General features: G+C 41.0%; 1 protein-coding gene across 3 annotated transcripts in view; it reads left to right on the top strand.

Moving 5' to 3' along the window:
* rapgef6 (Rap guanine nucleotide exchange factor (GEF) 6) overlaps positions 1-24,832 on the top strand; it is an 82,408-nt gene that overhangs the window by 30,405 nt on the left and 27,171 nt on the right. For 2 of the 3 annotated variants that reach the window (XM_086309264.1, XM_086309265.1), the window contains exons 3-12: positions 3,624-3,755; positions 7,545-7,725; positions 9,382-9,518; positions 13,517-13,675; positions 14,625-14,777; positions 16,104-16,268; positions 17,592-17,699; positions 18,367-18,570; positions 20,405-20,513; positions 20,647-20,890. In XM_086309264.1, coding sequence (XP_086165390.1) covers positions 3,624-3,755; positions 7,545-7,725; positions 9,382-9,518; positions 13,517-13,675; positions 14,625-14,777; positions 16,104-16,268; positions 17,592-17,699; positions 18,367-18,570; positions 20,405-20,513; positions 20,647-20,890 — 1,592 coding nt within the window. Of the gene's footprint in view, positions 1-3,623; positions 3,756-7,544; positions 7,726-9,381; positions 9,519-13,516; positions 13,676-14,624; positions 14,778-16,103; positions 16,269-17,591; positions 17,700-18,366; positions 18,571-20,404; positions 20,514-20,646; positions 20,891-23,802; positions 23,815-24,832 lie in introns of all 3 variants that reach the window. The other variant, XM_086309263.1, reaches the window with a different exon arrangement.

Genomic DNA, 24,832 nt, shown 5'->3' on the forward strand with positions numbered 1-24,832 from the left:
TAATAGCTACTGTAGTAACTTGCAGTTCTGTGCCAAAGATGCCAAAGATTCTGTGCTGATGTTCTTTAAGTGAGCACTGCTGAAAGTTACAGGGTCTTTTTGTGGTTGAAAGGGTAGCGTCATCGAGAGGGAAATGTACTAAATTATTGCAGATTTCCACGACAAACCCCTTAAACTCCAACTTAATTTGAATTATAGCAGGATTAAACCATGGTGACCGGTAACTTTTTGCAGCATATGCAGTATGCCATATTAAAGCATTCTTGGGAAAAAATGCAACATTTTTGATGAACTGAAGACAGTTGAGGCCAAAATGATTAAAGTAGCCAACATTTCCTCTCAAGCTGTGAAACTGTGCAGTTCAGAAAGACAGGTATTGATTCTGATTTGATGTTTCTTAATTAAAAGTCACAGCCAAGTCTTGTGTTTTCTCAAGTTTCTGCTGTCACAACTTACTTTATCAATTTGTTGTTGGACCCCTTTGAACTTAACCAGCTAATCGATCGCGATCAACATTTTTCCTCGTTAATATCCTCTTAGGGTGTGTTTGTGAGTCTCGATCGGTGAGCAGTTTGATACATTAGTTTCTACCTCTGTGTGAAATCTGTTGAATGAATGAGGGTGGGAGTTTCATCATCACTGCCTGATAACTGCTCCATCACGCAGAAATCAATAAGTATTTATCTGTAATGAAATTAGCAGTCGCTCTCTGTCCTCCCTCTCACTTTTTCTCTTCCTTCTTATTCACAAAGAAGCACAACAAACAGCAAAGAGTGTTGCTCAACAATAAGATTGGCGAATTCTCCTGTTTATGGATGATTGTGTGGAATTTAGTCAATAGCATCAAAACAGACTTAATACATGGAATACATGTTGTCTACTGGTCAATATGCTTATATAGCTGTACTTAATAGTAAATGGATTTCACTTAAATGCTCCTTTAGTCACGACTTAAACCTCAGGCCTGACTCACTATGTGCATGTGAATGATACAAAAGCACACTTTGTAATTAGAATCCTGCTATTTAAGTGTCACTAATAGGACTATTAACGCTCTGCGACAAATTTATTAGGGTTCTGTAGTTTTAGACAGTACTTTAGCCGAGTGCTGTCAGATTCTTTTTAAGTGTATGTAAGGGAGACTGAATCTGTAGGGCAAAGCTAACAGGGTTAAACAAAAGTGAATGGATTAATACTGGTCCTAATTGGGCTGATTTCCTCTCATGGCCAGGTTTTAGTCCAAGAATTCATGCATAAATAATAAATAATTTCCTAAATGGCTTTTGCTTCACTACCATCTGTAGCTCTAGTTTTTGAGGATGAGCTCTTTCTCATTCCAGGTTCAGGGTAAAAGGTGGCTGTGCACAGGCTGGCACACTGTGTGGAGTGGAATGCAGAATAATAAGCGCACTTGAAACTAATTTGCCTGTAAAAATGCAGTAAAGAACTGGCAGGTAGATTTGTCTGCAAGACACTTTGATTTTACAATGTACCTACTGTTTTCTGCGAGAAGAGTTTCTCAATTTAAAAAAACCAAAACAGTGTAGTGGTCTAGTGAAACATGTAAGTGTTTGATTTTTAAGTTCACAATATAGCAAACATATTTCACAAAATTGCATTTTAAAAAGCATCCAGATAAAACATGAAATGTCAGAATAGAAAAAATAGTTAATTTTGAATACAACGCACATTAAGAACAAGCCTTTACACTTTTTAAACTCCACCCCTCTATGTGAATGTGGTTGTAGAGGCCAGCAGGCCTATTAGAAGAGGTGGGGGGTGGCGTACCCCCAGACTCAACGTCTTTAATATTGCATGTTGGTACCCTGGCTCCGTGCAGCCTCGCCTAGCTTCAGTTTGGCTTGGTGAGTCTTTTCCCACCATAGGTTATACGCGCAGACTTAAAATGAGTGTTTATGTGTGCGTTTGGAAGGCAAGTGCGGTCTGATGTGACGATGGAGGAGGTGTGCTGTAGGTTCGCAAAGTGTCGCAGGAGGACGTCCTCCCTAACCCTGACACTGCCCCGGCCCAAACTGGTAAGGCTTGAGATTTTAAAGATCGTCTGGGTTGCTCCCGGTGCAGAGAGGGGAGCACGGACATTGGTCCGCCTGCACATAAAATTGAGGTTAAACAGGTTTAACGAAATGTTTTTAATTCCTCAGACTCACACTCTGTCATCCTCATCTGAGTTTAGGCCAGTTCTTTTCTTTTCCACAGCTGTTTAGTAGATGCAACATTTGTTTTCTAATTCTGAGCCTCTCCAGCCTTGATTTAATAGACTTGTAGTAAAATCAGCACCTGACATTTCAGACACTGGTGTTTGTTTCCAGTCTCGCAGAGCTGCTCGGTCTTTGATCGAAGAGTGCCGCCATTCTCAACTTCACTAAGAACTTTTTTCTATTTTATTTTCCCTGAAAATCTCTACATTGAGGGGCATTTTATTGTTTTTGAAGCAGGTTTCCTAGTGATGTGTACTGTGATGTGCATTTGGGAATTATTTGGCGTCCAGTTAATACAAATTTCTCTAAAGAGACTTGGAATTCACAATATGGAAACTCGTGACTCGTCCCCCTCTGTGCTTGAAGTGGCTCTGTGGTATGTGAAGCGTCTCGGTTCAGTGCAAACTGAAGGCTACGCAAATGTTTATAGGTTACACCGGTGAGGTTGCTGGTTCTGCGCCTTTGCGCTCAGTTAACACTACAGCACTTTGATGCTCTTGCCTTTGGAAGCCTCTTGACTGTTTGACTGACAGCTTTACCTCATTCTGTATCTGGATTTAGTGTTATTGGAGAGCGAGCTCTCAGCAGCTCAGATTTTGAGTGTATGTGGGCAATTTTCAGCAAACGTGATAACAAAATAAAAACAATATTGATTTTGTTTGTATCAAAGCTCACACGTCTTTGTGGAAATTGTCTTCTTCTCTGGAAGTAGACACATTTATTTATTTACTGTCTTTTTTGTTGCTTGGTGTATTTTCTGATTTAATTGATTAACTTGGAGTTTCATGCAAGTGCTTTTGTGCTTATTTCTGCCTTTTTTGGAGGGAGGGAGGGAGGGAGGGAGGGAGGGGGGTAAATACATTTCCATCTGTTGAAGTTTGAGTATTCATCTGTGTCCTTGTGTGTACTCTGTACATGTGTAAGCTGTCTGTGTAACGAGGAAACCAGGATTTACTGTTTAATTGTTTTTGTTGAGGTCACTCCAAAAATATCAAAGCAACCTCCAAACCTTCACAGTGTACCAGATATCGTATCTGTCTGCACCCCGGCTCATAATTCACTGCAATGTGAAATATCCTGAGCTCCATCGTCTTCAGGTTAATTAGCCCGGAGCATGTGAAACCAGCTGTGGCTTTCAGCCTGATGAAACAGCTGTGTGTGTGTGTGTGTGTGTGTGTGTGTGTGTGTGTGTTTGTCACTGTTAACTGTGTCTGTGCGTGTGTGTGTTTGCCTCTTTTAACTGTGTCTGTGTGTGTGTGTGTTTGCCTCTTTTAACTGTGTCTGTGCGTGTGTGTGTTTGCCTCTTTTGAACCTTGTGCATGTTTGCCTCAGCTGAACTCATATCCTCTTCACCCTCTCTGTTTGTCTTCTTCTGTATCTCCCACTTCCTCTCTGTCTGAGCAGCTTCCTGCCGATCTCAATAAGATGCACCTAACAGACCATGCCCACCAGCAGGTGATGCACATGCCGCCCAGCCAGTCGGGATGCAGTATCGCCAGTGACTCGGGTAGCAGCAGCCTTTCAGATATTTACCAGGTGGGTACCTCCCTGTTTATGGTAAAAGTTTATTGTATTTATTTGCAAATAAACCCACACATAAATATGGATTTATGGATACAAATTTCCACAAAGCTGATTATTTTTCCCTTTCATTTTGCCAAATTCCTCTTCTCTTTCCTTTACTTGTTCAAATTCATTATAAAAAGTCAGTATTATGTAAAATAGGATCCAGCCAGTCAGTTAAAACTACTCTTGTCTCACAAATTACTTGAAGTATCCTCATGCTTTTACTGCAAACAAGCTTTTAATTGAATGAACTCTTTCCAGTCCTGTGACAAAACCCTGTCTACTGTTTCTGGTCGTGTGTTTTGCTGAAAGGTGAATTCTCTCCATCTTCATGTGTTCTCAGTTTATCAATCAACCCTCCGCCCACCTTCCTTCTAATCCTTTTTGTCTCTCTAATTATTGTGCGTCCTGGTGACTCGTCCCCCTCTGTACTTCCTGCAGCAGATTAAAGGTCACATGTAGAAAATGAACCTAACACTTACAGCTCCATCTTTAGCTGAGCTACAGCAGGTAGAACAGCTCAATCTACATAAGGGAAATTCCTACGTGTAAAAGTAAAATAGCCAAAGAAGAGCCTTTGTCTTTGTATCTGTCTAACATTCCTGCAACATTTTTGGCAGTTGAGCAAGCTTTTAAGTGTAGACTGTGTGAGTGATTGCAAATCAGTAACCCATAAAAGCAAACATAAGCTTTCCATGTAATCATTTTAATCCCTTAGCTCTCCTAATCCCCCCTCTTTACACAGAAAGTTGCACTAAATTTAACATTTCGGCACTGTCTTTCAGCTATCTTCCCCCCACTTTACAACCTACATGCTATATTCTGCACACGTCTGTGAATATGTGTATAGACGTCCTTTTTGACAGTGGCTTGTTAGTTCTGCTGGCTTTAATGGGAACCAGCGTGGCCTGTTTGCCACACACTAATGAGTTAGTTGATGTGCTGGTGCGATCTGTGGGCTCTGCTGGCCACAAAACTAATTTGTTTGTTTCACCCGGGAATGTTAATGCAGCTTATGTTTTTTTTCTAGGTTCCAGTACATACTGTAAATGTTACAACAACGCATAACAAAACGTTCGCCAACAAGATAACGTTGGTGAAAGATAAGGTTAGGTAACACGGGAGAGTGATCAAAGCAGACAAACTGAGGAAATCGCCACAAATGACTGTGAGGGGGGAGACTTGCTGAATTAAATAAATAAATAAAATGAAATCCTACCCCCTTTCTTTCTCAGGCTGTGACTGCAGATTGATGTAAGTCAGGTCGGCCCGGGTCAAACGTTTAACACAGAGACTCACTCTGTTCATCCTCAGATTAGATATTTATCACACGCATCTGATCTCATCACTTGTCGCTGACCCGGCTCTGTGTTTGTTTACAGCTGTCTTAAAGTGCTGACCCTTCACTCAGCTGTGATCCTCAGCTGTCAGTGCAGCAAAAGCTATCTGTTGTGGGTTTTCTCTTACACGTTCTTTTTGTTTTTTTCCTCCTTCCGCTCCCTCTTTTATCTCGGCTTAACACTCAGCAGCTCACCTCCCTCTTTCTCCTCATCTTTTCATCACTTTCTTTAACTCCTCGTAATCCTCTCTTATGCTTGTTCGTCTCCTGGCCGTGGTATATCCTGAACCTTTTTGCCTCCTTTCTGGGGATGGGACGTGGTAAAATGCAGTGGTTCGTGTAGATCTGATGCCACATTTCTAAGAAATGTCCCCCTGCCTCAGACTTGATCTGAGACCAGGGGTATTGGCCTGAAAGGGCAGACGATGCATTCTGAATGAACTGGGCTCTCAGAAGCACTGACTGATATGTCGGTGAGGAGGAAGAGAATGAGTTTTTGTCTCTTTTTACCCCTTTTCTCCCACACTACCTACAATGTTTCTGTTAAAAGGCTTTTTGCATTTTGTCTTAGTCTCTGAGACATATTAACTGCATGGACTAATAATTAGAAGGGAAATAAAGTTTCCTATGTTAGATCTTGTACAGTTAATTTAAAAAAATCTGCCTTTCGACAGTTCAATGTGTTAAAGATGCTCCATATACTGCCGTGTCATTTAATTATTACAAGAGGAGGAAAGCACGTTTTAAAAAGTTCAGCTGCACATCTATGTTCGCATATGTTTCCTGGCTTGTTTTTTTTCCATCTTATATTCAACCAGATTAAATTCATCTACTATCCGGGAACAGGAAAGGTCTGAGGAGCAGGTGTGTTTTAAAAGTCCTCTAAATGGCTTCTTCAACCTAATTTATAAAAACAACAGCAGGCCTGAACTTTGAATGGACTATTAGCTCAATACCCTTGGGTTGGAAAAACATAAAAAACACTTTGGCCATGTCCCAACTATCCATAGAGCCTAAGAGCTTGATTGTATTGCTAGCTGGCAAGGCCATCTTACAATCTATAGACTAGGAAATTCACTTTTCCCCACCAGATATCAACAGCTAATATATCTCTGCCTGTCTTTTCAACTGTAAATCCAAAATGTAGAAAGAATGAAGATGAAGAAAAAACGAATAATGTAGCTGAGCAAATGAAGAGATAAACGCACAATAGTTACTGATAAATTTAGGGTAATATTGTTGGGATTTTTTTTTTTTTGTTCAAGCTAAGGCTAATTAATATGTATTTTGCTGGCCACTTTATTAGGCACACCTTACATTTAGTATTGTATGACCACTTTGGCCTTCAGAACTGCCTCAAATTCAACAAGGTGCAAATGTTTCTCAGAGATTTTGTCCATGTTGAATTGGTTGCATCACAGAGTTGCTGCAGATTTGTCGCTTGCACATCCATGATGCAATTCCCATTCCACCACATCCCCAAGGGGCTCTCTGTCTGGTGAGTATGGAAGCTATTTGAGTACAGTGTTCTCACTGTCACGTTCAAGCGCTATTCTGTTAGAAGCATCAATTGGAATATGGATATAAAGATCAGATACTACGAGGACCAAAGTGTGCCAAGAATATACTCCCCCCACACACACACCTTTACACCCTCACTAGCAGCCTGAACCGTTGACACAAAGCAGGATAGATTCAACGACGTTTACACCAAATTCTGACTCTGACATGTTAACGTCGCTGCAGAAATCACATTCGTCTGTAGTCCATCTGCTTCTAGGATCACCATGTGTTCAGAGGTGCTCTTCTGCATACCTTAGTTGTAACGAGTGGTTATTTAACAAAATATCTCTTTTTCAGTAAACAGGATAAATGCTGGAGGTCTAAGTGAATTATGTGGCTAAATGAGCACATGTATTCACATTATTTTGGAAAGCAGACAGAAGCAGGGGTTAAATCAGGCTTAGCTCTCCAGATTTTTTTAGGCCCACCTAAAAAAGCTAACAGACGGCCGGTAGCGCTGCCACTACCACCAGAGAGCTCCTCGATTCACCTTTAGTTGACGGTTCAATTCCCAACTGACATGAATGGCCTCATGCCCTTTTAGATCCATACTCTTCCAACCATCTGTCTGCCTCGCAGAGGAGAAATGCTGTGAAATATGAATTATGAGTGAATGATGTGAGAGTCGAGCCATTTGACACTGAGGCAATTTTAGCCCCATCAAAAGCGATTGAATTTCATAATTTAATCTTTTTCATAAGCCATAAGAAAGGAGCCTTCACATTTAATATGTAAAATGTTCAATTCATTTGTCATTTAAATGAGACATGATGGACTTCAAAGACTTCTTCCTTCCTTTTTTTAATGTTACTAACCGACCAATATTCAGTTTTTCGTTCTTTGTGTTTTGCTCCCAGGCCACAGAGAGTGATTTGGGGGATGTCGACCTTTCTGGACTTCCAGAGGCTGCAGTGGACAGTGAGGAGGAGGAGGAGGAAGATGAGGACCTGGAGAGAGCTTCGGACACTCTCCTAGGCCGAGATCTGGTCCGAGAGTGTCTAGAAAAAGATCCTGTCGACCGCAATGACGACGACATCGGTCAGTTTGACAACTTTGATTTGATTGAATTGGGATAAAAGTGACTTAAAATAAACTGACAGATTCAGGCTGTCTCAGTGGCTATTTTTAGACTCATTTAGTACAGAATGAGAGATGAGTGATATACAAATTTCCCTCTCTCATAAAGACCCCTTGCAGCTGTCCCAAAACACTAGTCTGTATTTTCAAGCAGGCACTCAGAGGCAACCTCATTAACAGAACCAAGTGGGGTCCTAAAGGAGGGGCATCAGAGAGCTGAGAGAAGCAAAGGCCTGGCCTGCTGCGTGCCTGCTGGAAGGCTGGCCTTCTCATGGCCTTCAGCATTACAAGCACAGCTCATTGAGAGGAAATACCTGACACAGAGAACAACTGAAGGGATAACAGGCTGAACCCAAATTCAACCAACTCTTATTATTCTATTTCACGTCATTAGTTACTTTTTTGATGCTTTTCAGAAACTCTCTGAAAGAATTTTCCTGAATAAACAGATAAAAATATTTTCGCTGGGCTTTCTGGGCTTTAAAAAGACATTTTTCCCAGGCGGTTGATGAATATACGTCCTTGGGGCTGATGAGATGGTTAAAAGAAAAATAAAGCAGGAGAGGGCACTTAAAGTTTCGAAAATCAGGATCTTTGTTTTTCTCTCCCTTTTTTTGGAACTTCTATTACATTTTTCACCTTTGTTGGCCCCTAAAAATGTAATAAATTACTATAAAGGGATAACTGATGTAATATTTTATTTTTTTTAATATATCACAAGATAGAGAGGCTGTAAACCAGATTTAAGGACAATTGGCAGTCATCGAAATGAACCCTCTGGTACCCTTTAGAGTTTTGGTGCTTAGCTCCTAGTGTTTTTTTTAAACGTGATAAATCTACATTTTATGATTGTTTTCCTCCCATGGAAAACTCTATACGCGTTGCACTTTAAGCTACTTTCCTTTACTAAGAAAAGGGAAGATTTGAACGAGGTGTTAACACCAAGAGGAGTAAAAAGGAGCTACTGAGCCAAGCAGCATAGTTTGCAGGTTGGAGCTGGGTCACTGTGCTCTCAGCTGCAGTGCAGAGGGAAGATGAAGAGGAAAGGTAGAACTTGTAAATGTTTCTGAGGAGTCATAAAAACTAGTAGTGCGCGCTGATCCACTTGTGCTTGGAGGGGTTAGATTTAAGACTTAAGAGCTGATGTGGAGGCATGTTTGCTGTTTGTTTGTCAGCAGCAGTGTGCCAACGCTCAAGCCCAATTTAATAAGATTTAGAGATTAAAATTTTGGTGTGCAATGCAGCATTGTCCTTGGAGTTCTGCAAGTCCTCTTCTATTTTTTTTTCTATTTTAATCACGAGTTTTTACAGCATTTCAGAGCACCAAGGGCTGAGACGACAAGCATCCTAAAATGTTTTGTGTTTGTATTGACATTGGCAGTTGCTCTGGTGAAGTATATGAGTAACATTTTCTTGCAGACCATTTAAAAATCTATAGATCGTTTTGGAAATGTTGCAGTTTGTCTGTGGTGGGGGAAGAAGAAAAAAATCAATGTGCATTTTGCCCTGAACACCTGAGACACATCGCTTTAGTCTGTGCACGGTCTTTTCATGCTTGTTCCTCCTTCTTTTTCATTTGACTTCTTCTCTCTGCTGCTTACTTTTTGTGCAACACAGAGCAACTGCTGGAGTTCATGCACCAGCTGCCTGCCTTTGCCAACATGACCATGTCCGTGCGGAGGGACTTGTGTAGCGTCATGATGTTCGAAGTGGTGGAGCAGGCCGGCACAGTCATACTCCACGACAAACAGGAGGTATGAACAGGGTGAAAAGGGACACACAGAAACTGAACAAGTTCTATTTAACCTTCAGAATTCAATTCTTCAACAACAACTAGTGGTATTCATTTTTCACCATCCTATTTTGCCACTTTACTGACTTAGATTAATTGCTTCCAGTGTAATTACAGCATGCAAAGTATGTTTTTTATTATATCTGCTTTGATAACACACTAAATTCCCTTAATAGTTAAATGAGTGTTTATCTTTACTCAGTCTGACACAAGGTCTGTTTGCTGAGTTGCTGAATCTTAATTGGGCAATTAATGTAATCACAGTAGAAAAAAAAATCTTAACTTTGCCTTTTGTTATCAAGCAGAACAGTGATGTAACCTTTGAAAAGACATAAATAAGTGCGCACAAGTATTAAACAGTTGCAAACACGCCAACGTACCCATTATGGAAAGCAGTGATGTAGATGTGGGAGCATATAAAGGCCTTCACACATACGACAGAAGAACATATACGGAGCAACATGCGCTTTCCCGTGCACAGGTGCACACACATCCTCGCCATCCTAATTCACGAGGCAAAACTGGTATGTGCAAAGTCACCGCAGCATATAAGCCCCGTCAATCACTCGAGCTGCTACACAGCTAATTAATTAAGTTACATGCCTGAGAAACGGGGGCCCTGTCATGGCTGTTTGGTTACATGCAGCAGCATTAGAACTGACAGGGTGATAAATGGCAATGAACTGCCAGCCGCCGAGCTCGGAGGAGGATGGGAACACACATCAGCAGGGCAAAACCATAAACGCGCACTTTAGTGGAAAGAAGACACAAATAGGTGATGTGCGTCTGTGTAACCAACTCCGTACCGTCTGTGTCGAGGCAGTTGATGGGCATTTTTCCTCCACTCCACTGCCTCTCTGTGGACTCTGTGTTGAAGGTCAAAAAGAAGCACTTGGCCCTTCTCGGAAGTGAGCATGACTTTGCTAAGTGAGTGTGAAGAGGGAAAGGAAAATAAAGAGTCTAAAGTGGTATTACAGATGTAGAAAAGAGAGAGAAAGTGCTCCATATGCTGGAAAGGAAGAGAAAATGGACAATGGGGGAGTCGAGGGAGTGTCACATGGAAAGACGCTTTTGAAGAAGAAGAATTTGTCCTTATGATCAGGGGTTAAAGTGGGATTTTGCATGCGAGAGAAACCTCAGTGCAGCTCGAGGAAAAGAGTGACTTAGAAAATAAGTCGCATATTCGTTTGTTATGGGAGCTTCAGTAGATTTTTCTTTGTGTACAGTAGGGCTGCCACGATTAGTCGACTAGTCACGATTACGTCGACTATCAAAATCGTCGACGACTGATTTAATAGTCGACGCGTCATTTGAAGCTTTGTAAGATCCCAAAAGCAGGAATAAGTAGCAGGATTTAAGAGTGTAATAACGGACTGAAACAGAAGATGGCAGCACTGCATGTACAAGGATGCCAGCTGCCGTTAAACCCCGAAGAAGAAGAAACTGTGTCCCAGAATTCATAGCGCAGTTGTCAACAATGGCGGCAGCTGGTTAGTTTTAATGTTACTCTTATTATTCTTTCTGGGTCACAAAATAAACGTTTAACATATTTTCAGGCGAGAATGTAGCTGTGTAAACCTCAAATATCTGCTCAGTTTATCAAGACACCACATATTTTCAAAAGCGCTCCGACGTTTTCGGAGGCGTCTGTTACCCACTAGCTCGATAGCTAGCCGGGGGCCATGAGAGCACCGGACTCCCGGCAGATCGTTTTCAAACCCACCGCCCTACTCAGGTTAAACATATACAAGTCACTTAGATAACTTAAAAATGTTATTGTTTGGCTTTTTTCAGTATTTTATTTGTTCCTGAGTAAATCGGCTGAGTTTATTAAACTCCACCGAAACAATCTGCACATTTAATTAGAATTCAATTAACTATCATCTTGTCTTTATTTTTAGTTAGCACAGACCTTAAACACTTAAAGCTGTAAGCTAATGATAGTTATATAAGAGCAGATGCTGCTGGTGCAATAAGCTGTACTTTTACGTTCAATGGATGATGATCTGATTAGTCGACTAATCGCAAAAATAATCGGTGACTAGTCGACTATCAAAATAATCGTTTGTGGCAGCCCTAGTGTACAGGCTGTAATCAGCTGTGCTGCTACATGCAACCTTTGAATAACAGAAGTAAACGTCTTATAGTACATTTCTATACTTCTTCATAGAATGAGTTAAATGCTAACAAACAAAATGAGCTCCATTCGTACAACCTACCCTACTACTTGGTTACATTGTATGTTTTGGGTGGCTGTGGCTACAATGTAGCTTGCCATCACCAGTGTGTGAATGTGTGTGTGAATGGGTGGATGACTAGTAAAGCGCTATACAAATACAGGCCGTTTACCATTTTCTCTTGCTGGGAGAACTGTACCTTTTAGCTAGCAGACACATTGTGTGACAAACTGCGCGGAACCAACTTGCGTGTTTGGCGATTTTTGATGAGCTGTTTAAAAAGATGTCCCTCTGTTTATGCACGCTCCTCTTCAGTCGGGCTTGCTAGATACTTTAGTCCGGCAAGGGCAACTTCACATCTGCACCATGAGCGCATCACAGGGATGCAAAGGTAAAAGAGAGGTGTTGAAGGTATAAGTGGGGCCTGGGATGTGTCTGTGCAGTCAATGGAAGCAATGACATTTTAACTCATACCACAGTAATATGTATTAACCCGCATTTCAGACTTAATTACTCATTTCCTGGCGGTGTTAGAACGCCACTCCAGATTGATAATAGGAAATAAGAACATTTTCCCTACCCGTGCAGGCTTCATTACTCATAGCAATAAATTCAGATGGTCTATCCTACAGGAAATATTATATTTGTGTAAAGTTTATTTAAAAGAGAACTTTTGTTCACAGCGCATGTGTTGCGGATCATCGTAGCCCACCTTATTAGCATTTTTATTATTTATTAGCATTAGAAATTGATGTGGGAGCCAAACTGTGAAGCACAGAGGGTAGAATCGGAGATTTGCTAGGTGAGAAACAGCAAGAGAATGAAAAGGCAATGAGGAGGAAATATCAGTTATTGCTGCAGAGGGAGCCCAGGGCTCATTCACCCGCCCTCTGTCTGCTCACACTCAGGATGAATGGCTTGTTATATTATGCCTGCTAGCATTTCCTTTTCAAAAGCCACCACTAGAGACACAATACCTCTTCACCAGCCTACTCATACCTCACACAAAGCACATTATGCTCACAATTTACCACATTTAAGATAAGATAAGATAAGATAGAACTTTATTAATCCCTCGGGTGGGTTCCTCTGGGAAATTCGATTTCCAAAAAAAGCACAGCAACGACCGAAGTTACAGTTACAGAATTGTTATATATATATATATATATATATATATATATACACACACACACACACACACACACACACACACACACACACACATACATATATATATATATATATATATATATATATATATATATATATATATAATACAGAAACAAATATAAATAAAATATACAAAGGGGATAAATAGAATAAATAGGAATAAAAAATAAAAATACAAGTGAATTGCACATTTCAAGTATTGAGTCTATTGCACTGTTGACTATTTACAAAAAGTATTGCACAAGGTATTGTACAGTGAGGTGAAGAGGCACTACAGCTTAGTTGTTTAGTAATGTATTGCCATTTTAATAGACGTTCTAGTGAAGCTGTAAAGGTCTGTAAATCTAATGATTCAAGATAAATCCATGCCAAGTGACGGTAATGATTCCTTTTTGCTCGTCTGCGGTCGAGCCAGTATGTATTTAACACTGGTTTTAACAGATGTACCCATTTTACCCTGTTTTGATAAAAGAAAAGTAAAAAAAACCACACACATAGAAATCAGCAATGCTGTTAGATTTATAATCTCTTCAAGCAAAACAAAAGTTTGACATTGTTTATTTTGTGGTCATTTTAAAAATTATTTCTATTATTTCTACCCCTCCGTCTGTAGCTGGACCACTGGTATGTCATTCTGAACGGAGCAGTCGAAATTAGCCATCACGATGGGAGAACGGAGACTCTTTGTATGGGCAACAGCTTCGGCATCTCACCCTCACTGGATAAGCAGTACATGAATGGAGAGGTTCGCACCAAAGGGGATGATTGCCAGGTAAAAATAATTGATTTTTACACTGTTATAATTACACTTTTTATCATTGCTTTTATAAACTAACAGAACGCTGTGAGGGGTTTGTGTTTTCTTTAAAATCTTGCTGTGTTTAAGCATTTTCTGGAAAATGTGTGTCACAGTGCGAGAATCACAAAGTGAAGTCCTGCTTTCATTTCTTCTTTCAAGCGCCCAGTAGTGGTTTGCAATCACAGCGAAATCTACGTGTCAAACGTACGCTTTCCCTTCTTTCATAATCTTCTTATAAAAAGGTGGAATGATTAAATAAAAAGAGTTCAAATTGAATACAGCATTTTAGTTGTGAAGACACAGGCGTAGCTTGCGTCATATCTTTCACATCGCATACACTAGCAGCCTTTCTAAGAGCCTTGTGGGTTTCACAGAGAAACTTGGTCTTAATATAGAGCAGGAACCTGAAAGGTAGAAGAAACCTAGCGTGTACTCGCGGTAACATTGCCTCTGTCCACACTGGCCAGTTCCTCTGCTGCACACATCATTTCCTGTCTTTATATGCAAAGGAAGTTGCAGAGGTAGGGCTTGGTTAGGCAAATGCAGAAACTGATGATTTACTCAAGGGAAGGCATAGCAAGAGACGATGCTTTAGAGTAGTAAAGACTCGTGCCGTCTTGTCACCATGGTATAATGGCAGGTTAGTTTAGTTGGTGTCTAATTTATAGCAAAGGATGCTTCTGCAAAATAGCTAGCTGAGATGATTTTGGACCACCATAGGTACTTTAAATTTAGGCAGAGTATCGGGTTTAGTTTTGTTAGTGTTGGACGTTCCTACCTTCATCCGTTCGTCCCTCCCATGCCTCTCTCTACCATCCGTAATTCTACATCTGTGCTGTTGTTTGAATACCCGAATGTGGTGCAGAGCAGTATTTTGCTCTACTACAAGTTCATCCGCTGTCCTCATGTTATCCTCGACCAGTTTGTCTGCATCGCCCAGGAGGACTACTGGCGCATCCTCAACCATGTGGAGAGGAATACGCACAAGGTGGAAGAAGAGGGGGAGATTGTGATGGTGAAGGAACACCGGGAGCTGGACCGCAGCGGGACCAGGAAAGGACACATTGTCATCAAGGTTAGTAATTTAAAACGTTGAAGAGCAGCAGAGGGGTCCCAGAACAAGAGCCTGCTTTGCTTTTTGTGTGAACCCAACCTCAACCGCAAAAGATGTTTGAGATTCAAACGTAGGATCAAGACAGAGTGGCACTCTTTGTTTTTCTTTAACTGACTCGGTGCCAAAATACAATTAACCTTTTGCAATAACATACTCTAATAAAGATGAGACAGGCAGAGACACGCTGAAGGATTAACACCCAAGGTCAAGGTTAAGCTTATAATCATGCCAGAAGCTAATAAGCACGTTTAATCTCACCCTGAGCTTGTAACATGACTTGCTTCTGAAACCAGAAAGTCAAGGTTTCACACGTTATCATCTGCTAAAAGAAATACTCAAATGGCCCGTGATTGATTTAAGTACATCATCATTACAAATCGACCATCCCCCTCACATGCATCATCTTACAAAAATACGAGTGTAGCTGCTCGATGTTGTTCAGTGATTGTTAAGAGACAGAGTTAGCACTATTAGTGTTTGCCAGAGCTTTTTTTTTTTTTTTACGCTACATTGTAATGCCTTCCTAAACCCTTTTGATCCTTTCCCTGAATCTCCAGAGGCAGCCCAAGGTATTGATCCGATAATGGGCATGAACGATTCTCTTGGCTGCTGCTCCAAGGAAAAGCTGCTGGCTCTGAAACACGTCCAGCGGATAAGAGTCGATTCACAAGTGTTAGCATTTCTGCTTCTGTTTTTGGCTTTGTTCTTTTTGTGTCTGACAAAAGTGGATTCTTTTCTAGTTTCTGTTCCCTGTCAAATGAAACATCCCCCCCGAGAAACCTCTGCTATGGTGGCATTAACAATAACAAACTCACAGAAACAAGAACAGTGACGTTTATACGTCACCGATACTTTAAGTCTGCTGCTTAGGAAAAAAAAATTCCCCTAGACACAGAAATCAGGAATGTAGCCTCGGATATTTGAGGTATTTTATTCTTATACAAATCTAAATTATCAGTAATTCTGCAAAAAAAAGCATTTGCACTTGTAAAATACTTGTTCTCTCTGTGTGTGTGTGTGTGTGTGTGTGTGTGTGTGTGTGTGTGTGTGTGTGTGTGTGTGTGTCTTTTTTATTGATGGGACACTGACAGCTCTGTTCAATACCTGCACCTTTATAGCTTATGTCCTTGTCACTATTCTGATTGATATTGACACAGCTTGGTGTTCTTGCCTCTCAGATCCGTCGTAACCTTGGACTTTAACTGTCTTACATGTGTATCTATGTTTTTCTCAGCTCATCCTTATGTATATATATTTGTGTATGTGTGTGTGTATTTTTCACCCCAGGGAACACCTGAGCGTCTGATCATGCACCTGGTGGAGGAACCGTCGGTGGTCGACCCCACCTACATCGAAGACTTCCTCCTGACCTATAGGACATTCCTTTCAAGTCCCATGGAGGTTGGCAAGAAGCTGCTGGAGTGGTTCCAGATGGACAGCCTTCGTGACACGGTGAGTGTGTGTGTGTGCGCATGCATGTATGACTATCTTGTGGCCGGTGGTCACTTTCTCGCGCACCTTCAGATTTCTATTTGAGTGCCATCACTTGAAAGGATGGTAACCTGTGCCCGTTGGGGTTGCGTTGGGCAGTTGTAATTGGGATGGTTAAGATGTGGGTAAGGAGCTTTCTCATACTTTTGCATGGTGTATGGAGAGATGTGTGAATGCTTTCACACAGTATCAGTAGGTGTGAAAAATGTAAAAAGCCACAAAGTCTGGAAATGGCAAAGCATTAGCGTGTGTAGACGCTGCAAAGGTGAAAATGCTTATACAGTTAAAACGGTCTACATTAATCATTCATTATACGGTGGTTCTCTAAATGGCGGTCCCTCTTGATGTTTTGCATCCATGCATGTTGATGGAAATCCACGTGTTGTGCCTCGGCCACGCCGATCAATAAGAGTTCAGCAAGCTCAGCCGTCTTTGAGCACTGTAGCGATTCGTGCGTGCCTGACACTCCCGTCGTCCACAGCTACGTTAACCTAAGATTAGCCTTGTACAGTCGATAGTCTTTATGCGGTTGTCATTCAGGCTTATAATCTTCAGCCCCCTTAAAGAGGAACTAATCTTGTAGAGAACGAACACAGAGAGAGAGAGAGACAGAATATGGAAGACGAGAAAAGAGAGCATGAGCATAAGTTGCCTTGGAGACACGCACACACACAAACACTGGCACAAAGGAGAGTGAAAAGCAGAGTGTGTACATTGATCCTCTTTATTGATGCATTGTGTTCTACTCTGACCTTTTGCAAAGGTTGGAACAATGTTCCCACCCGTGTAAATTTACAGATGTTATTATTTCCTTCTGCATTTTTTCCCTTCTAATTATTGTGGCAGAAATTAAGCCGTCAACTAGTAGTTAACAGCTTTTCTCTGCAGCCATATGCTCGTTATTATACAGCCTCTGTTTCTTATGCGTTACTAATTACTATGGTTTTTTATTTCTTTCCTCAGAAGCTAAAGATAGATACCTCTATAATTGGACTGAAGAATTAACCGAGTTTGCATTTTGTTATGGTAACAGTCATATTTTTAATCTGAAGCTGTAGGTTGTAATTAATAGACTCACATTTCCAAGCATTTCGCCTCCCAAAGTGTCCTTGAAAGTCTAACTCCTGGTAGAGTTCAATTCAAGATGATCTCTGACCTTAGCAAGCAGCATAATTATCAATCACATTTCCTGTCGAAGCTCAGCTGAAGGACTTTGGAGAATGTGAAATGTAAAAACACATTCACAAGACCTACCTTTGTGTGCTTTGTCTCTCTGTTTCACAGGTAACAAGAATAGTGCTGCTGTGGGTCAACAACCACTTCAACGACTTCGAGGGTGACCCGGCTATGACGCGTTTCCTGGAGGACTTCGAGAAACATCTAGAAGCGACAGTAAGATCAAATAAAGACTGTTGACTTATTCTCCAATTCAGTGTTTTTAAGCTCAGAAATTGTGTTGCGTTTTCTCCAATAGTAATAGTGATGTTAGCTTTTATTTACCTCAGCTTGTGTAATTGGCCACATTTTGGCACAATGTCTTGTTTTGATGTGCTCGTTGATTTGCCCTATCAAAGTTCTCGGATTAGCCTTTAAATAAACACTCAACACCTCCCTGCCCTCTAGCAGAAATCCTTCATCGCATGCAATAACAAGGACATCAAAAATTATTTAAATGCTAATTCAGAACAACAAGTTCTTGAAAGTAACAAGTCTGTCTCTGTGAACTCATTAAATTATTTATGCACTTTTTCCTCAGCTTTTATCGCTGAAAATGTAAAATATATTTCAAATATTAAAATCATCATGGTCATAGCTAAGCCTCACACCTCTAGTTTTATTGGTGTATTATGATAACTCTTTATGGTCTAGATTCCCTGGAGCAGAATGCTAGATAAGGTCAAACAGTTAATGCATCAGTATTTATATTCTACCTCTTCTTTTTTTTTTTTTTTAATTATTATTGTTGTCCAAAACAACTTGCAAACCTAAGGATGCGAGCGCACATGTAAATGCAGTTCTGTTTCAGTTCATAATTTTCTCATTTTTACCTCATCGTCAGAAAATGAAGGGCCATTTGAGACTGCTGAACATAGCATGTGCAGCCAAGGCTAAGTGGAGACAGATCACTCTGCAGAAGGCATCTAGGGAATCACCGCTCCACTTCAGCGTGCAGGGCGGCAGCGAGAGAGGATTTGGCATCTTTGTCGAGTCGGTGGAAGAAGGAAGCAAAGCTGCAGAAGCAGGACTCAAAAAGGGGGATCAGGTAAGAGGACAGTAAGGAATAGTGTGGTGAAGTCCTAATATACATACACCGCTGCATGAAATGCACAATATATATATAGGTCTAATTACTTTTACTTTGCAATCCTGGCAAGTACTTTATTCCATTTAAATGCCTCCCTAGATGTTAATTAGTCCCCAATTAAACAGTTATAACGAGGACCATCACGGCGCTTCAGTCAACTAGTTCCCAGATGATTGTGGACTGTATAGCATGCAGTCACATAATTAAATGTTCTGTGTGATGTGATCCACCCCGATCAACTTAAAAATCATAATAAATATATATTTATTAAAATCTTTCAGGTTTTAGCTCTTCCCAGCAGGAGTACTGATCTTTTACCACAGTATATCACTTCAGCATAGTCTCATGATTTGGTTTGTCCAGCGGTTACAAGGTCAGCAGTCTTATTTAGAGGATCTAATGTGACAGTGTGGTTACTGTACAGTGGTCTGTCACACAGATTCTTCCCATTGCTGGTGCGTAATGAGCCTTTCGTCAGCACACTGCAGCCTGTTAATTAGAAAGTCTGATCATGTTTAGTGACTTCTCTAAATTGTTAAGATGCCATTTGATGTCTACTAAGGTTTCCGGGGGGGACAGAGACAGAGACAAAGGTGCACGTAGTGGACATTATTGATTTAGAGTGGATGTTAGGAAGGGCAAAAAAATGCAAATCATGACTTTGAAAAATCATCTCAGTGTTGACAGAATCATGCATTTCTTCTTAAAGGCTGATCAGCATTCAGGGAATGAAAGAGGGAAGTAAAAACAGTAGTGCTATCCTCATAGTCAGTCAAACTGGAGTAAAGATTTATTTCTCAGCATAACAAGCAGGAGCTTGGAGTCTGGTCAGTATTTAGGGAACGGAAAAAGGAACTTGAAACAATAAAGCCAAGTCCTTACATATATCTGCCCTGCAGCTCTCGTTACCTCAAACCTGGACAAAGAGTCACTCATTAAAACGGAAGTTGAGTGGCTTTGAGGGCCAAATGTAGATTTATTCATCAACTCAGCTGGGAGTTGAAGCTTAGATGGCAATAATTACTAGATTAGATTAAGATGGTCTGAGTATTAAAGCCATCAACTGTCATTCACACAGATATCATTACCAGCTGGAATTTAGGTTCGCGGTATAACTAATGAAGGTATTTGAAGAAGACAGTTCTGTTATAACGGTGGTTAAAGTGAAGGTCTGGCTTCCTGTAGCTGCACATCAGAAGAACTTCATAATGACTCATCTTGCCTGTATTTGTGTCGCTAGCCTTTGTGCTTGTTGTTGACACAGTTACAGATCAGATATCCTTATGCTGAACGTGTCACAGTGAGAAAACAGTTAGCCCTGAGCTATTTTAATCTGGGACCCTTTACTGTTGCTGTCAGGGACGCTGTGAATGAGACTGAAATAGTTTGTGGTATTTTTTTTTCACAACCTTACTGTAAGGACTCTTATACTTGATGCAGGTGAACTGCTTTCACATTTTTTGATTGACTTACTGCTTTTTAAAAACAAACTGCACAGTATTCACTTGAAGCAGATTCTTCTCCTCTAAAGGTGGCAAGAAATGAACTCTCAACCGTTTCTTCCCGTTCTGAGTCATAGAGGACCAGAGCCACCTTATTAAGAGATACGCCGAGTTAAGAGAAATAAAAATAATACCAGCTGTGTTTCAGATTTGAGTCGAAGATCTACATTATGTTTTTGTCACAGTAATTTGATTTGTGCTTATGAGACTAGTGGTCACCCCTGCTGTGCTTCAGGCAGTTTTGATTCTTTGCTGCCATGTTTTTCATTTTTGAATCTATCTTGCTTCAGATCATGGAGATCAATGGTCAGAACTTTGAGAACATCTCCCTCTCCAAAGCTGCAGACATCCTACGAAATAACACACACCTCTCCCTCACAGTTAAAACCAACATCTTTGGTGAGTACATTTGGTTGCACGCCAGTTTTTGACATCCTGTCACAAGCTGTAAAAGATGGTAGAAAACCCACGAAGGTGTAAAAATATAAAATAAAACAAAGCTACATTTCTCTCTGTTCCTCCTCCCATTCAGTCTTCAAAGAGCTCCTTAGCAGGATCGCGCATGAGAAGAAGAACGGCGGCCTTCACATTCCCAAGATCCAGGAGAAAAAAGGCAATCGTTTCTCCATCGCCGACCTTCCCGGAGACATGGAGTTCCCCACTGACCACAAGGCCACCCGAAAAATGAAGGCCAACACTGTGTCTGGAGGACGAAACAAGATCAGGAAGATGCTGGAGAAGACGCGCTTCAGTATACTGCCACCTAAACCTTTCAGGTAGGCGTACACATGTGTAAAAAAGAAAAACTGAGAAGAACTGCTGCCTGTATAAGCTTAAAGTAAAATTAAGTATAGAAGAAAATACTGTAAGGCTGGGATAGCAAAAATGGGGAGAGGATTTTTTGATGTTGGCAAAAAAGTGTAGTAATTTAGTAGTAGTAATTTTGTAGTAACAAAAATAGCATGCCATGAATCGAATGGTTTATGGGAGGGTGTTAGCACATTAGTGAGCTCAAGTGGGTTTCCTTGACAGCTTCAGACAGGGTGTGATTGCATCAGTCCACTTCCTTTCCATTGGTGGTTTTATTTGTACATAATTTTCTTCAGCAGGTGTGCAATTGTGACTTACTGACTAAAGTTCCTCGGTGCCCATCAGAAAGCATCAGCGTAGCACATTTTACCCTCTTCTTTCAGCTCATGACAGTAGGAAATTGATGACGACTAAAATGCCTGCACACATTTATAGATAAGTGGTGTTTCAGAGTCCAACCAATTCAACACAAACTACAGGGACCTCTTCCTGAAAAGATACCTTAGCTGCATGAAATGTCAGATTTTCATCAGTGAGCACTGCTGTGGAAGTGCACAGCCTTTCACAGGACCAGCACAGAAAACTTCCAGGTACTGTTGGGTATTTACCACGAATTTCCATTTCTGGAAGTTCCACAAGCTTGAGAAACCTGGCGGTTCAGCCTCAGTCTAATCCGCCTAATCTTTCACGTATTTTCAGCCGGCGTGATGCAGATCTTTTCTAGGCAAATCACAAGAACGCAAAAAAACATTATCATCTCATAAGCATTGCCAATCCATAACCAGCCATTGTACTGGCAAGCATCTGCGGCAATCGAGGCTCACATTCAGTACTCCTCCCGTAACAGGCTTGATTTCATTTGATCATTTCATGCCTCTCCAGGCCTCATTTAAATCCGTACTGTGACTGTGTAGACAGGAACGCTGTTCTCTGTTAATTACAGAGCCGGCTCACTCAACTTTTCTGTCTCGCTGTCGCCGCTCTATCAGTTTCCATCTTCGCAGTGATGTCCACAAAGCCACAGAGTTCGCACGAAAAGTAAACGCGCTCCGTCTCATGACGCAACACACTATCACACGGCTATTGAACCGACTTTGTGCTATCAAAGCAAAAAAGGACTTTCATTGCTTCCTCTTTTTCTTTTTCTTTTCTCTGCAAGTTGGCACCATTCAAAGAGCCTTTGGTTCAAAGGAATAGATGGATGATTAAAGGGAGTGGAGATGAGAATGGAGATGAGACTGGTGATTTGGGTCAATCATGATTCATCAGTGCCTGTTGTGGGATGAAAATTTGAGGGGAGGCCATCATGTGAAGTTGTCTACATTTTGTGTGTCTGTTTGCGCGCGTATGTATGCCTATATAAGAAAGGTACGGGCTGTTCCGAGGACAGTGCACTTTATAAAGTGCAGTTAAAATTATGCACACACTCTTACAATTCACAGTTAAGTCAGAAAACCTTGTGTTTTAAGACTCAACGGTGCTCCAGCCAAACTGGGTTATTTACGAAGTGATCGTCACGGCGACTGCTTCTTCTGATCTTGGACGTCATTGTACTCCACTGCAGAGTAGATTTTTATATGACAAGGGGACGCAGGCAGTAAACACGTTGTCTCTCTGCCAAATGAAGATGTCCAGCCTTGTGCATTTGCCTTAATACACATCCCATATTATTCACCCCAGATGATTTACATTGCTTAGATTGAAAAGCAATACACTGAGGTTTTAGCCTCTAGCCTCTACTCAGTTTGTCTTTCAAGTCATCCCCCTTTCTTTTTGTTACAGTTACATTTGCTAACTTATGATATGACCACAATAACGAGTGTGTTTTTTAACGATTGTGTCTGCCATGACCTCCACTTTTTATTGCAGTTATGGCTTTACTGTAAATTGTCCAGGACATTATTATTCTCACAGATACTGATTTGCCTTTACAGCAGATTAAACAATAGGAAGAATCCTTTGGACTAGTTAGATAGTTAGCTTTTGTTGCCAGACTGTTAACAACTAGTAAACTGGAGCTTCATCTAATCTAATCTAAACTCATACTTCCTGATTTTTCGGATTGGATGGATATTTAGGTGTGCGGTTTGGTTGACTGACCGTTGATTTTTGGGAATGCACTTTCAGATTATGTGAAAAGTGGTGCTAGTGTGTCATTTGTTTAGTGTTTACATCATTTAAAGACTGAGGATGTGAGGAGGCCGGCAAAACAGCTCTACCACTGCTGAGCAGTTCACGACATGCTGGTAGCAGCGATGTTACAATACAATACAATACAACTTTATTTGTATAGCACATTTAAAACCAGCGCTACACCAAAGTGCTTTACAGTAATACATATTGTGCTCATACGTTAGCGTACATTGTGCTAATACATGTTGTGCTCATCTGAGTCTCCAAATTAGTTTTCTTCACCCTTCTTTCATGTCAAACTATGTGTAGTTTATGTTGCTGTTAAACTGCATTATATCAGATAGAGGGGTGATCCTATTATTTAGCCTGATCTCAAACTGGGTTGACGAGTGATATGAGCGATCCTCATGTGTGTCCTGCTGCTGCTTGCTAACGTCTCATGTTGTGGATAAATCTGTGCTGGCGTTATGAAAGTTGCTGTTGACATTTTTCTGCTTATTTATTTCAGCAAACCTGTCAGTGTCTAAACTTCAGCTGTTGTGCGTCCCGTCAGCCTACATGTTTGTTTGGGCCGTGTGTTTGTGCGAAGAAAGCAGCCTTGTCATACACAGGCATTGTCTCACTGCTACACTGACATTGCTGAATCACTTCAGCAGAAATCTGTTTTGTTTTGTTTGTTTGTTTGTTTTTTACTTTTTCACACTTTTCAATGTTGTCTCTCTCCCGTTTGCCTCCGCTGCTTCAGGGGCCTGTTTGGGTAAGACCTCTTGCGTAACTCCCCATCCTCCAGCCATTTTATTCAGTATCCATCTGTAGACCTGCGCACAGCAGGCAGCCGCATTTTCACCGGCACTGCTGACCTTCAGCAACATGACTAGAGGACTACATTTGTAGGTTTAATTCCTTAAATGCATGAATGCCAGCCTTCGCTTCATTTTCCTAATCAAACAAACTCTGCAGCTACATTTATGTTCAGGGCTTTAACATATTGAACTCAGTTACACTATGTTGTACAGCCAAATGTATTTTATTTAGGGTTATTACAAACAGAAACGGTAATGGCTACAAACTGTTTTGGTCCATTTAACAGTCAGAACAGCTGCCATCTAAATACAGCAGATGAGTATTTGTGCTATAAACTAATTAACTTCTTGAAAACTTTGTAATCACCATCTCCGGCCAAAAATAATTTCAATTTCTGTACATTGGTGCTTGTAATTGTGATCAACAGCAACCCATGCTTGTCATAACTAAACTAAAGTGCCACCAAAGTCTTAGTCTAGTCTTTTAAACCCAATCCTATCACTGCCTGTCTCAATGTCACTGTTGTCCGCCTCCTAAATCTTTTTGTCCTTTTCTTGCTTGTTCTTCGTCCACCTGTGCCGTCTTTCCATCTCCCCGTCTCGACTCTTTTGTTCCGTCGTGTCGGTGCAGTGCCTGTCAGCTGGGTGATCCAAAGATTACAGAGGCTTTGCTACAGCAGCGTGCAGCTGTGTTAGTGGAAGCCCTGCATTACTGCACCGTGTTCCCTACATGCTGTACAGACACTCACACCTAGAGGGAAGCTGCGATTAGTATGCAGGCAGACTGGGGTGAACTCTCGCTGTCAGACACTACAGTTTCTCAAAGTCAGAAAGATCCATTTGTCATCTGCAGGATGTTCAATCCCTGCTTTGTTTCTTATTTTTAGCATGCGGCATTTTAAAATTTGCTGCTTTCAATCGAAGCTTCCACAGCTACAAAGGTTTTCTTCAAAGCTTCAGATGACACATTTT

This window comes from Aulonocara sp. 'chitande type north' Nkhata Bay, linkage group LG10, assembly GCF_057382095.1.
Source record: "Aulonocara sp. 'chitande type north' Nkhata Bay isolate Kocher_YH1m ecotype deep benthic linkage group LG10, A_spYH_male_GT1.1, whole genome shotgun sequence".
NCBI classification, from domain to species: domain Eukaryota; kingdom Metazoa; phylum Chordata; class Actinopteri; order Cichliformes; family Cichlidae; genus Aulonocara; species Aulonocara sp. 'chitande type north' Nkhata Bay.